This window comes from Chelonoidis abingdonii, chromosome 1 (genome assembly GCF_003597395.2).
Source record: "Chelonoidis abingdonii isolate Lonesome George chromosome 1, CheloAbing_2.0, whole genome shotgun sequence".
NCBI classification, from domain to species: Eukaryota; Metazoa; Chordata; order Testudines; family Testudinidae; genus Chelonoidis; species Chelonoidis abingdonii.
In genome coordinates this window covers 92,809,282-92,822,469 of record NC_133769.1, presented here as the reverse complement: position 1 = coordinate 92,822,469, position 13,188 = coordinate 92,809,282, and the positions used below count along the sequence as shown (strand labels likewise).

Genomic DNA, 13,188 nt, shown 5'->3' with positions numbered 1-13,188 from the left:
CCTCGCAGAGCTGAAGTCGGGAGGCACGGGGCTGAATCCCAGAGCCCCGAGCCCTGGTGCTCCCTGTGGGGCAGAAGCCTGAGCCCATAGTGGGCTGGGTTGGGGACATGGAGGGCATTGCTCCCCCTATGCCAAAGTGCAGAGTAAGAGCACCGTCCCGGGGGCAGCTCCACATCTCCCTGAGCGCCTCCCGCCATCTCCTCTCCCCTCAGTCCCAGCCAGGTCGGAGGCAGGAAGCCAGAGCCGGGCAGTGCGGGGCAACTGCTGCTCTGGCTGGTGCCATGGAACAGGCAATGGCAGCATTCCCTGGTCTCCTGCTCATGCCCCAGATTGAAGCTGCTCCTCAGCTCTCAGCCCCCTTTGCTCCCGCAAAGGCAGCCAGTAAGAGCCCCCTGGGTGGGGAGACCTGGCTCTGTGGCTGGCAGACCCCTCTGGGAACAGGGACTGCAAGAGAGTCCTCCTGCACACAGTCCCTAACATCCATCTCCCAATACCCTGAGCTACCCCCTGCCTGCACACAATCCCAGCTACCCCTCTCTGCACACCCTGAGCTATCCCCATACCCACACACAGCCCCTAGCCATGCCCCTCCCTTTACCCTGAGATACCCCTCTGCCTGCACACAGCCCCAGCTATCTCCCTCCCTGCATCCTGAGCTCCCCACAACCTGCACACAGCCCCTAGCAGCCGCCTCTCTGCACCCCGAGTTACTCCCACAGCTGCATACAGCCCCTAGCCACCCCCCTCCCTGCACCTACAGCCACCGCCTGTGTGCACACAGACCCAGCTACCCTCTGTCTGCACACAGCCCCTAGCTACCTCCTCCCTGCACCTTAAGCTATTTTCAGTTTTTTTGAGCTAAGCACCCCTCCTTTGAGTTATAATTTAAATGTATAAACTCCCTCCATGGACCCCACCATGCGGAGGTGGCTCAAGCCTCGCTGACCCCTGACTCCCCCAATAGAAGTCAAACTACGCCTATGCCCAAGGTCCCTGCCCCGAGGCACCCCCTACTCCCCTGGGTCCTGGAGTTTTTATAGCATGGCGAGTGGGGCCTCAGAGAGAAAGTTGAGAACCCCTGCAGTATAGTATATTAGGCTGTAAAGCATGTTGTAGATCACTGCTCATACTGGATGCACCCCTGCTGCCAGACTTTCCATTTCTTGTAAGTTAAACTAAACTATAGAGTAGGTTCACATTTCACTAAAATCATGTATCATCTTAGCTAATAAAGAATTCATACATGGCTGATGTGGTGTAGCTTTTTTTCCTTTTTCGCCCAGATCTGGATCACAATGCAAAGAGCAGTTCAAGCAGGGAAGAAAGAAAAGTGAAGAACAGGTCACCACTGAAAAGTTCAAGGTCCTGCCGAAACAGGACAACAAACCAAGGAGCGAATGTTAGGATGATCAAGTCATGCCAGACACAAGAATCACTGCAGCTTTCTCTCCCTATCGTGCCTGGTGCAAAGGGCAGGGAATCCAATGAAAAGTGTCATGAGAGTGAACCACAGCCAAAATCCTTTGGCCGGCACCGGTAGGTGAAGAAGACTCCAGTTACTGAACTTGCCTATCCTGTCATGATACGTTGAATGTACATTGTGGCATGGACAATGAGAGTGTCAACACTAACAGAAGCAAAAGTTCTTGCTCTATTTCTAAGCCATACACAGCTGGGCAACTGAAAAATGAGGGCTCCCATCCGCTCAGGGATTTCTCTGTCCTCACCGCACAAGCTTACTTCTGAGTCTCTCCTGAGTAGAAACTTCCACTTGTGGTCTATCATATGCATTATTTTCTTGTAATACAAACTCCACCCCAGTAGCAAGTGAGCTAAGAACATAGCCCTCATTTTTGTTTGGCATCTCAAGCTGATCTTGACTCTTGATCCCTGATACACATATTGAGAGATTTATTCACCAAGCCACTCAACCTATCTTTTGAGACTGACATGCATATCTCGTGATCTGTGATAGATAAATTGGAGGGTCATAAGCCATATAGATTATAATAATTATCATCTGTCATCCGGGAGAATCCCATAGCACTTTACAATCATACAAAATCTGTACATAGGTATCATTTTATTGACAATGGACACCTGTGAGTTGATTTGCAGCCATTTATGAGGCATGATACTATACAACAGTTTAGCACAGGAAGTAAAAAATATCTCATATCCAATTGAACCCTAGCTGTTTAAATTTCCCAACATGTTCAGTTACCCAGCATGCAATTTGGCTAGGACTGCCCTCTCACTGCCTCTTCTTTATCTCCACCTCTCAACGGTTTATATCCCAAAACTAAGTCAAAACCCAGTACTGAGCAGTTCAACTGAGTGTGTCCAGCACTGGATTTAGCCAATAGTACAAGAAATCTCCTTTGATTATATTTGTATGCTGCTAGAAAGAGTTATTAACTACAATATAGAATTTGTAAAATGCCTAGAATAATAGATCGATTGATTTGATAGACAGAATTGGACAGGGCCGCCCCGGGGGCGGGGGGCAAGTGGAGCAATTTGCCCCAGCCCTGCAGGGGCCCCCACGAGAGTTTTTCAGGGCCCCTGGAGCAGGGTCCTTCACTCGCTCTGGGGGCCCCGGAAAACTGTTGCGGGGCCTGGGCCCCCAGAGCTACTTCTGCTCTCGGTCTTCAGTGGCAATTCGGCGGTAGGGGGTCCTTCCGTTCCGGGACCTGCCGCCAAAGTGCCCTGAAGACCCGCGGCGGGGAGTCCTTCCGCCTCGGGACCCACCGCCGAAGTGCTGGGTCTTCGGCAGCAATTTAGCAGCGGGGCCCTCCGCCACCGAAGACCCGAGGCCTCCTGAATCCTCTGGGCAGCCCTGGAATTGGAGGACATAGCCCGCAGATGGTATTTTGTAGACATGTCTATAAAACAAGTTGAATAGAGTGGACTGAGATACATGTAAGGCACTAACTGACATGTTTTGTTTTTCTATACAGAGCAGACCTGGCAACTTCTTCAAATATGAAAGGGAACGTGGCCAGGCCTACATTATCAAGCAAAATGATTTTACTGTCCCAACATGACAACAGAGAAACATTCCATCCAGCATCTTTGCTATGTGCCATGAAGAAGACATCAACAAAAGGATTATTGTGCAATAGTGAGACCAAGGCAGTGGCTAAGAGAAAAACTCTGGAGCCTGGGTCACAGACTCTACTTACAAGACCTTCCAGTTGCAACTGGGTGAATTTCCTGTCAGGCTTAGAAATTGATGCAAATGTTGTGAAAAACAGTACCTTACAAGCTAAAATATACAGCCACCCAGGCTCCGTTCAGACAGGACATCAACTCTGGGAAATGAGTGGCTTCACATCAGATACCCTGAGGGATTAGGACTCCAGTCCTGGGGAAACCCTTTGGAAGGAGTGCTCTGAAAATGCAGCAGATGTGTATACAGTGCAAAGAAGTTTAGCCTCACACTGTCCTGAAAGACAGATTCTAGATTTCCGGAACCTCTGAGTGACAGCTAAAGAAGGCACAGCATTTAAGTTTCTTTTAGAATGTTTTCATTTTTTAATTGTCAGTGAATTTCAGACATAAGACAAACACCTGAGTCATCTTACTTCTTCAGAATTAAAGTGATGTCTGACCAGAATGGAAAACTAAAAAGGGGAAGGATTTGTGTTAATCAATTCAGACCCTACCAGCCACTTTAAGCAACAGTGCTAATGGACTCCTAGGGGAATTCCATCCCGTTCTGTACAGCTGAAGGTTGCTAGTCACAGATTAGGACCTTTGGGGGAATATAGGGAATGCAGATCAGGGACTGCCTATGCTAGAGAGTCTGGGGAAGTAAAGGAGGATGTTGTTCCACTGTGAGGCAAAAGCAAAAAGGAGAAGTTTATTCTAAAATTAAAAAGCTAAAAGTAAATAAAGTGCCTTAAAAAATTCCATCTTGTTGTATGTCTTGCTATGGTGCTGGATCCCAGATGTGACTAGAACTGCTGTCTTTGTTGCTGTCCATCTAATCCATTGTGCTTATGCCTATTTAATATTTGTTCCTTCCCCAAGATGGGCCAGGATTAATCCCAAGGACACTAGCTTGGGGTTTGAGAACATCAGTAGAGTTGGCTAAAAGTGCTATGTGCAGAGCTGCTTTTCTCAGTACTCAGACGATACTTGAGTCCATTTTATCCCAGAATCTCGCTGTGCGTTTAGTGTTTGTTGTGACTAGAATAAAGGTGTGTTGTTCGAACATGTGACTCTATGAGAAGAACTTAACATATGGGGCAATGAAGCAATGCATGTTTCTGGTTTTATTCCTTGAACTGACATACAGTGTTCCCCACAAAACAGAAATTATTAGACATTCTTACAGTCAGTAAACTGAACAGGAAGTTTCCTGGAAACCCCAGGACTGGATTTCCATGTAATTCCTAATTGCTTCGGTTAATGATAGGCACTGTAGGAAACCTTCAAGTAGTGGGACAGATCCTGAGCTGTGACCAGTGTGCCTCAGCATAGCTCTAGAGCAGATTGTAAAGGTGCCATTTGCACCCTCCTGATCACTGGGCAGCTCAGCACCAGGCCAGTCCACTGGCACAGATTAGATCAGCCTACTTTAACCTGCACCAACAGTCAGCAACCTCCAGGGCCTAGTCTGGCAGCCACAGCTCTGAGGCAGGATGGCCTACAAGCTGCAGCAGCCATACACCACCAGAAGGGATTCCTCTCTGCACAGGGAATCCTCAAACAGCCAAGGAGAATTCCCACGCAGCTGAGTAAACTGGCTTCAGGGCAGTTTTTCAGGGAGATTCCATGAGAGCTCATGCAGTTTGTGATGAATCCTGGAACACGGGCGGTGAGTTACATGGGTCTGTGGTTCCCATGCTCCAGCAATATTCAGGGCCCAGTGGCCCAGCTCCACTAATGCTGGGGGCTGGGTCTCTCCCCCAGCCCTGCCTGCCACCCTGCACGACTCCTGCAGAGCATCGCCTGACCCCACCTGCTGCCCCCATGTGCCTCCCCTAGAGCGTCCCTGCCTGTGCCCTGGGCAGCGGGCGGCTGCCCTGCCGCTCTGCGCTGTGCTCCCTCGCAGGCGGCTGCTGCTGCTGGCTACAAAAGGGAGCGGTGTGGTGGTAGGCTGAGGTGTTTGGGTGGAGGTTTGGAGGAGTGAGTGACTGAGTGCAGCAGCTCAGGGAGCCCCAGGTGACTGCTCAGCCCACTTTGGGCTTTTTCTTTCCCTTCCTCTCCTCTGCTTTTCTTTTATTTTGCTAGTTTCCCTTCTTTGTGGCTGTAGCCAGGGCACTCCGGCCCCTCTCCCCCATGCTTCCTCCTCCCCATCTCCACTTTGCGGGGAGAAACTCAGGCTGTTTTTCTGTCTCTTCGCAGCAAACAACTTCACTGCTTTTCCTCCTCCCCTCTCCCACTGAGCCAGCTTCTTTCCCCTCTGTCTCCCTGGGTGCAATGTAGCCTTTTGTTTCCCCGTGGCCAGCAGGACTTCTTGCTGCACCTCCTGCACCTGAGCAGCTCCTTTCAGCTTCTCCCTGGATGCAGCATGAAGTCTCGCCCGCCACCCCGCCCCACCCCAAGCTCTCTCCGGAGTTGAAGGTGGGGAAAAGTTTGTTGATTGTCTGTTTTCCCTCTGAACTCTTGTCACTCTTGTTTTTGAATGAGGATTTCTTGCTCTGGGGAAGTGTAACTCCCTTGACGTGAGACGGGCCCTAGGAGCACGCGCAGTGACAGTGGTGCAGGTTAGGGCGCAGTCAGGTGGGGGGAAGCCCTTCCCTGGAGCTCGCCGCTGCCGGCAGGGAGAGGACGGAGGTGGGGGGCAAGTGGGGCAATTTGCCTCAGGCCCCGCAGGGGTCCCGCGAGCTGCTCCCAGTTTTTGGTGCACTTCGGTGGCGGGCCCTTCACTCGCTCCAAGTCTTTGGCGGCGGGTCCTTCAGTGCAGCGGGAGTCTCGGAGCAAGTGAAGGACCCCCCCTCCCGCTGAAGTGCTGCAGAAGCCTCAGAGCGCCGCCCGGTGAGTACAAGCGCTGCAAGTGGCAGAAGAAAAAAAAAAAAGCCACAATCGGCGGCACATATTTTGCTCTACCTTAGGGTGACCAGACATCCCGATTTTATCGGGACTGTCCTGATGTTTGCTTGTTTGTCCCGCATCCCGACCAGTGTTAGGTCAGGACACTGGACAAACAAGCAAAGGCGCCAGCCCCCGGAAGGGCTCACGCCTTCCCCCGCCCCGACTCTGCCCCCTCCTTCCCCCATTGACTCCCTCCCCAAATCCCCGCCTCTTGCCACTCACACTATGCCCAGGAGACGCAGGTTAGCGTGGGGCCGGGGTGAATGTGAGTCTGGCTTGGCCCCAAGCAGGCAGGATTTGGACGCGGTACCTGGAGGGAGAGCAGGGGGTGGCCTGCGGGGCCAGGTGGCAGCTGTTCTCCCCACCTGGGCAGCAGGACTCTAGAGCAGCCGCTGCTGCAGCTCCCACTGCCGCGGGGGGAGGAAGTGGCCAAGCACGTGGCGCTAGGCGGCAGTGGCTTTGGCTCCCGGGCCCGAACCTGGGCCTGCTGCGGGGACCCAGCAGCATGCACGCTGCGCCCAGCCCCTGGCCAGTAGCGTCTGGGCTGGCTGCCCAGCTGGTGCAATCCCGCAGCGGAGGCATCAGCAGCCCAGCCCCATTCGTTCCCCTGCGGGACCCGAGTGGGATGGGTGGCCTGGGGCCTGCTGCCCTCACTCCAGGGCCGTCCGTGGGATTGCACCAGCTGGGCAGCCAGCCCAGACGCTACTGGCCAGGGGCTGGGAGCGCGCGCTGTGCGCGCTGGATCACCGCAGCAGGCCCTGGCTCGGGTGGTTCGTGGGCGACAGAGCCGCAGCCTCCGAGCTTGGCCAGTGACCGCTTCCTCCCCCCGCGGCAGTGGAAGCTGCAGCAGCGGCTGCTCCTGAGTCCCGCTACCCAGGTGGGGAGAACAGCTGCCACCTGGCCCCGCAGGCCACCCCCTACTCTCCCTCCAGGTACCGCGCCCGAGTCCTGCCTGCTCGGGGCCAGGGCGGACTCACACTCAGCCCAGCCCCGCACTGCCCTGAGTCTCCAGGGCCTCCCTCCAGCGCTTGCGGAGGGAGGAGGAATCGGGTGGGGGATTTTTTTTTTTTTTTGCTCTGCTGCCATTTTTTCCCTTCTGCCCCCGCCCAGCCCCCCTGCGTCCCAATATTTGACCGGGGTGATCTGCTCACCCTACTCTACTGCCAGGGCCGTCCTTAGCCATAGGCAGAACAGGCAGCCGCCTAGGGTACCACTAGGTCTTGGGGCACCACTCTGCCAGGAGCCCGGATAGGCGGGAAGCAGTGGCACATGTAAGAGCAGGGCTGCTGGGTCCTAGAGAGCCGAATGCAGGACAGTCTGAGGGAGGGGATTGGCTGCTGGGAAGTCTCTGGGAAGGGGTGGGGGAAGGAACTCACCTGTGAGTGTGACTCTTTCCCCAGGCATGAGGGCTGTAAGGGCTGGTTTGGGTGAGGTGCTGTGGGAGAGGGGGGAGGCTGGCTGCCTACCTGCTGAGGAATGACAGGGAAAGTAACTCACTTCCTCGCAGGCAGTCAGGATTGGAATCGTCACACATGGCTGGGCTGGGCATAGCCAGATACCATGTGTGAAAAATCAGGACAGGGGGTTGGGGTAAGGTGAGCAGATGTCCCACTTTTATAATTTCATGGTCTTTTTCTTATATAGGCTCCTATTTCCCCCGCCCCCACCTCCCGTCCTGATTTTTCACACTTGCTGTCTGGTCACACTATGTGGGGGTATTTGGTGCCTATATAAGACAAAGCCCCATATATCAGGACTGGCTCTACAAAATCAGGACATCTGGATCTGGTCACCCTACCTGGAGAGCGTGTCTCTCCCCTGGACTGACAGTGATCCATCTCATCCGGGGGGAGCTGCACAGGGCAGGATGAGCTGCTGTGGCTCCATGGGTGCCCCGTCCTTGAGATCAGATGCTGTGCTAACTTCACCATGGTCCGTTGAGCTGGTGGTGGTGCTCATTGACGTGTGATCGGACCTGAGGGTTTGCTGCTGCTGTTGCCACTCTGCACCCCAGTAGGTGGATTTTGGGGTCCTGCAGTTTTCCACCTATCTCCTCCTCTACTGCAGCTGTTGGACCAGCAGGCAGGGGGACGGGGAGTGAACCAAGCATGAAAGCAGTACTGTGTTACCATTTTGATTGTCATTGAGCAAATTTGTTTGCCAAAAATGCTTGCTAACAATCCTGAATTCAATTTCATTTTTTTAAATCAATATTTTAGCCAAAAACAGAAAATTAAGTTGTTGACAATTATTTGTGACAAGTTTGGTATGGGGGAGGGAGTGGCCCAGTTTTCATCAGAGAAACAAAAAATGTTGACTGACTTTCCTATAGCCTGTTACTGCTAAATAGAGCCCTCCAGCAACTGTAATATGCTCATCTCCTTACTAGTGTACAGAGCAAGGGTCGGCAACCTACGCAGATGTGCCAAAGGTGGCATGCGAGCTGATTTTTGAAGACATGCAGCGGTGGGCTGAGCGGCTCAGCCCGCCACTGCTCTGGGGTTCCGGCTGCTGCCCCATTGCTACCCAGGGTCCCGGCTGCCAGCCCTACTCAGCACCCACTGCTGGCTTGGAGACACCCAAGGAATCCCAGGCTGGCAGCGGGCTGAGCAGGCCGACTGCTAAGACCCCAGCTGAGCCACTCAACCCGCTGTCAGCCTGGGGTTCCATTCACTCAGCTGGCAGCGGGCTGAGCGGGACTAAATTCAACGAAATAGGAAAACAAGAGCAACTAATGACAAAGTACAAGAACCTAGAGCAGTGGTCCCCAACCTTTTTCGTCTGGCAGCTGCCAGATGAAGGACCATGGTGGCGGACGAGCATCTGCCAAAATGCCATCAAAATTCGGCGGCATTTCGGCTGTGATGCCTCTGGATGATGCTGCTTGTTGGCAGCAAGCAGTGTCATCCAGAAGTGTTGGCACCGAAATGCCACCAAATTTTGGCGGCATTTCCGCAGATGCTCGTCCTCCAGCCAGTACGCAGGTGCATTGAGAGGCTCCTGTGGGCGCTATGGCACCCGTGGGCACCGTGTTGGGGACCCCTGACCTAGAGAGCCTCCTGAAGCACAGTGATCGTTTTGATTTAAAATGGACTTGAACTGTACGAAGAATTGAGTTGTTGCCACACACAAAATCAATGATGGACATTATACAGTGTATTCATACCAGAAAACTTGTTGACATATATCCTAATGTCTACATTGCCACTTGTATTCTACTGACAATTCCTGTAACCGTAGCATCAGGAGAACGGAGTTTCTCAAAACTAAAGCTCATTAAAAACTATCTCCGCTCTACAATGAGTCAGGAACACTTGACTGGTCCTGCTATTCTTGCAGTCATCGAACAAGACATCACTTTGTCTTTGTCATACGATGACATTCTTACTGATTTTACAGCCAAAAAAGCCAGAAAGATTGCTTTTAATTAAAAACTAATCCTTGTTTCAATACCTTTTCATATAAGTTTCCAATAAAATGTTGACAAATTTAAAAAAATATATTATTTGCATCATTCTGTCAAATCAGAATTTTTTCTATAGTGCTACTTTTTAGTGCTAGTTCATCAGCATTAGTGTGCTTAATTAAGTTAAACTGGTTTTAACAACATGCATGTGGCAAGTTTTCCAATACTGTAAGCTTATGTTTGTGTTGCCAAGAGCAAGACAGGCACAGGGACACCAGTTTAATAATCCCGCCTAAGGCACCATAAATCCTAAGGACGGCCCTGTCTACCGCCACTGCTTCATGCTTCAGCTGCGTTCAGCGGCAAGTCCTTCCCTCCGAGAGGGACCCGCTGCTGAATTGCCAAAGACCCGGCCCTGCCCCAGGCCCCCTGAATCCTCTGTGTGGCCCTGAGAGGGTTGGGGGGCCTGCCTGCACCCCAAACTCCTGATCCCTGGCCCCACCCCATAGCCTGCACCCCCAGCCAGAGCCCTCACCCCCCTGCACCTCTATCCTCTGCCCCAGCCCTGAACCTCCTCCTGAACCCTTCATCCCTGGCTCTACCCTGCAGCCCTCACCCCCAGCCAGAACCCTCATCCCCCCACCCCCACATTGTGCAATATAGGGAAACCATTAAACACTTACTGTTTCCAGTCCATTTTTACATTGTTTAAAAAAATATATATATTGGCTTACAAGGCAGGTGGAGGGGCGGGACAGGACTTGGACCCATTCTGGGCACCACCAAAAATTATACCAACCTGATGCCCCTGTCCCAGAAATGTGTATCTATTACCATTGTGGAACATATCCATGCTCACATGAAATGTGGGTCAGATAATAGAGAGCCCCAAAAGGAACCCCCTCTCATATTTACTCAGCTTTATATCACAACAAACACAGCTTCTCTATGCCCTGGGAATGTCAGAGTAACATAGAGTTGACTTCCTCCTCTGAACAACAGGATATTGCAAGTAAACAGGATAATGCTGTAACTGTAGTTGCTTCAGCTGTCTCCTGAGCCAGTAGCGATCTCAAGATAGCTCATTTCAGTACAGCGCTTCAAACCTCTAAACGCTCACTCCACGCATGTGACTAGTGAGATCGTTGTATGAAATGTTAAGGCTTGATCCCATAAAGACTTACAGATATGACTAGCTTTACAGCCTTTGCACAGAAGATTCACACTTGCTTCTCTCCAGCTGGCTGTTCCAGCAGGTTTTCCTGCAGTTGAAAGAATATGTGAAGTGGGTTAGCTCCAGCATGCAGATGTTGCAAACAGTATTGATACCTCACCAGGATAACAAATTACAGTATCAGTTTAAAACGATGGTACATTTAGTAGGAGGTCATGGCCCAACCCCCAAACACTCACGGGCCCTGACGCACTCTATCTCCAGGTATAGCAGCCTCAACAGCAGTGGCGGATGTGGGGCTGTTACCCGCACACTCGAGGGCACACACCTTTACTCAGTTCCTAGGACTCAAGTCATAACCTGGTTGATTTACACACCCTCACCCTTTCCCAGGTCTCTGGCTGGGCTCTGGGCGAAAGGCACCTACTCTTACTCAGTTTCTAGGGTTCAGGGCCACCCATGCCAAATTCCTCAGGCTCCGGGTGTAATCTGGTTCACTTAAGTACCCACTCTTACCCATTTCCTAGGGCTCGGGGCATACTCCTCTGTGCATTTCCAGGATCTTTTTACAGGGAAAGAACCTTACACAGTAATATCCTTATCTTCTATTTATTAACAATTACCAAGCAAAATACACATGCTAAGCATACATGCTAAGTCCACCTGGACTTTCCCCGTTGCCCAGGTGGACTTAGCATGTATGGACTTTCCCCGTTGCCCAGGCAAGTTTAGTCTCATCTGGATTCTGGTTGCTTCATGTCACAGTCATGCAGAGGATTCTTAGCAGCTCTGCTCCTGGGCTGTGTCTTGGGGGGTGAATTCTACTTTCAAGTCTTTCCCTCCTTTTATTCTTTTCCCTTTTCCTTTCTTTTTCCTTCCCAGCTGGTCTCCTTCTTGGACCTCAGTTTATCTAGTGAAACCTGAGTTCCGCTTAGCTATACTTCAATCATTTTACTGAAATGTTAGAAAACAATTTTTTGACCAGTCCTAACATATTGTGAAATAATTCATACCCCACCATCTTCGTTGATTTAAATCTTGTAAAATTAATCATGTAACAGAAACAATCAAAGAAGCAGATAGAAACCATAGAGATAAACAAAACAGATTTCACACCCCCAACTGTTGATAAGAGATTCCTTGCTAGACAGAGGGCCATCAAACAAAGTTTTTTTTAAACATCTTAGGGCTTGGCTACACTCGAAACTCCAAAGTGCTGCCATGGGAGCGCTCCCGCGGCAGCACTTTGAAGCGTGAATGTGGTTGCAGCGCCAGCGCTGAGAGAGAGCTCTCCCAGCGCTGCAGATACTCCACCTCCCCGTGGGGATTAGCTTAGAGTGTTGGGAGCCATGTTCCCAGTGCTGGGGCACTGTTTACACTGGCGCTTTGCAGCGCTGTAATTTGCTGCACTCAGGGGTGTGTTTTTTCACACCCCTGAGCGAGAAAGTAGCAGCGCCATAAAATGCCAGTGTAGCCAAGGCCTTAGGAGATTCCTTGCTTATCTGACGATGGTGCCTTCTTAACAGCCCAATATTACATTGTTTTGATATAATTTAGAAGGACCATGAGGATGTGACTTCCTGAGTCTGCTGCTCTCCTACTACGGCTGCAGAAAAAGGCCTCAGACCTTACAGGGCAAGGTACCTGGGGAATCGTGCCTCCATCAGAGGAACACAAACCCAGCCTCCTTGGAAAACAAATAGTGAAGCAAAGCAAGCAGTAAAAGCTTTGGCCACCAATGACAATAAGTAAAATGTAACATTTCTAAGTCACCTACCTCCTCTGCTGATTCCAGTTGGTTATTGTGCCCTTCACTGAGCTAGGACCTGCTTTGCTTATACACCTCAAGCCTAACTGTATGGAGCATCCCCTTTTTTTCTTAATCCAGAGCATCATCTGAGACAAATCAGCATTTTCAATTGTGATTTGAAACAGGATTGGAATTCATGTCTCCAGAAAGGACAATGTAGTAACTCACTCAGTGCTTTTTCCAGTCTCCTCCTTTTGTATATGCCCTTTATTCAGGGAATAGTCTTTGTGAAAGTAGAATGAATTATACTGTAAGAATAGAAAGGATTAAAGAAATGTTCTCTGTACCTTTAAGCAAAATTGTTGGAATGTTGCAATCCAGGTGTCAGGAATACAGACATTAGCATAGAACAATTGCACCATTTAAGGGCAATTGGTGAAGTATTAGCCTTAGATCGATATCAGTTAGTAAGGAAGTGGGATATGCATGCTGTGCCCCAGGTGATTTTTACTGTCTTTTTTTTTCTTTGTCCCTTTGTCTAACTCCCACTCTTTTATCTGTATAAATAAGACTGTTTAAGCCTTGCATGGCTACTCACATATTCTGAATAGTTATTGCCAAAGATACGCTAATAACAGCGTGTCTACAAATTGGTGAGTCCTTGATTCTAACTTGACACATTTGGAGGTTCCCCGAGATGGCAACCGTCTTCACTGGCTGTGTATCCTGACCGTTTTGTAGCGACCTGGCAGCCGGCACCTGGGCACTTGCCCAGCGGTCCTCCGCAGACGAAGGCACACACCACAGTAGTCC

General features: G+C 50.8%; 1 protein-coding gene and 1 long non-coding RNA gene across 2 annotated transcripts in view; one reads left to right on the top strand and one right to left on the bottom strand.

Annotated features, from left to right (window-relative positions):
* The window catches only part of AGBL3 (AGBL carboxypeptidase 3), a 70,963-nt gene extending 67,048 nt beyond the window's left edge, over positions 1 to 3,915 (top strand). The window contains exons 21-22 of the mRNA XM_075067404.1: positions 1,284 to 1,536; positions 2,961 to 3,915. Coding sequence (XP_074923505.1) covers positions 1,284 to 1,536; positions 2,961 to 3,357 — 650 coding nt within the window. The 3' untranslated portion in view covers positions 3,358 to 3,915. The remainder of the gene's footprint in view (positions 1 to 1,283; positions 1,537 to 2,960) is intronic.
* Positions 3,916 to 4,267: 352 nt separating this feature from the next.
* Positions 4,268 to 11,132, bottom strand: LOC142047011 (uncharacterized). The gene is made up of 2 exons (XR_012656181.1): positions 10,636 to 11,132; positions 4,268 to 5,687 (listed from the first exon to the last, which is right to left on the bottom strand). It is a non-coding gene; the product is annotated as an uncharacterized LOC142047011 (long non-coding RNA).
* Positions 11,133 to 13,188: the final 2,056 nt, after the last annotated feature.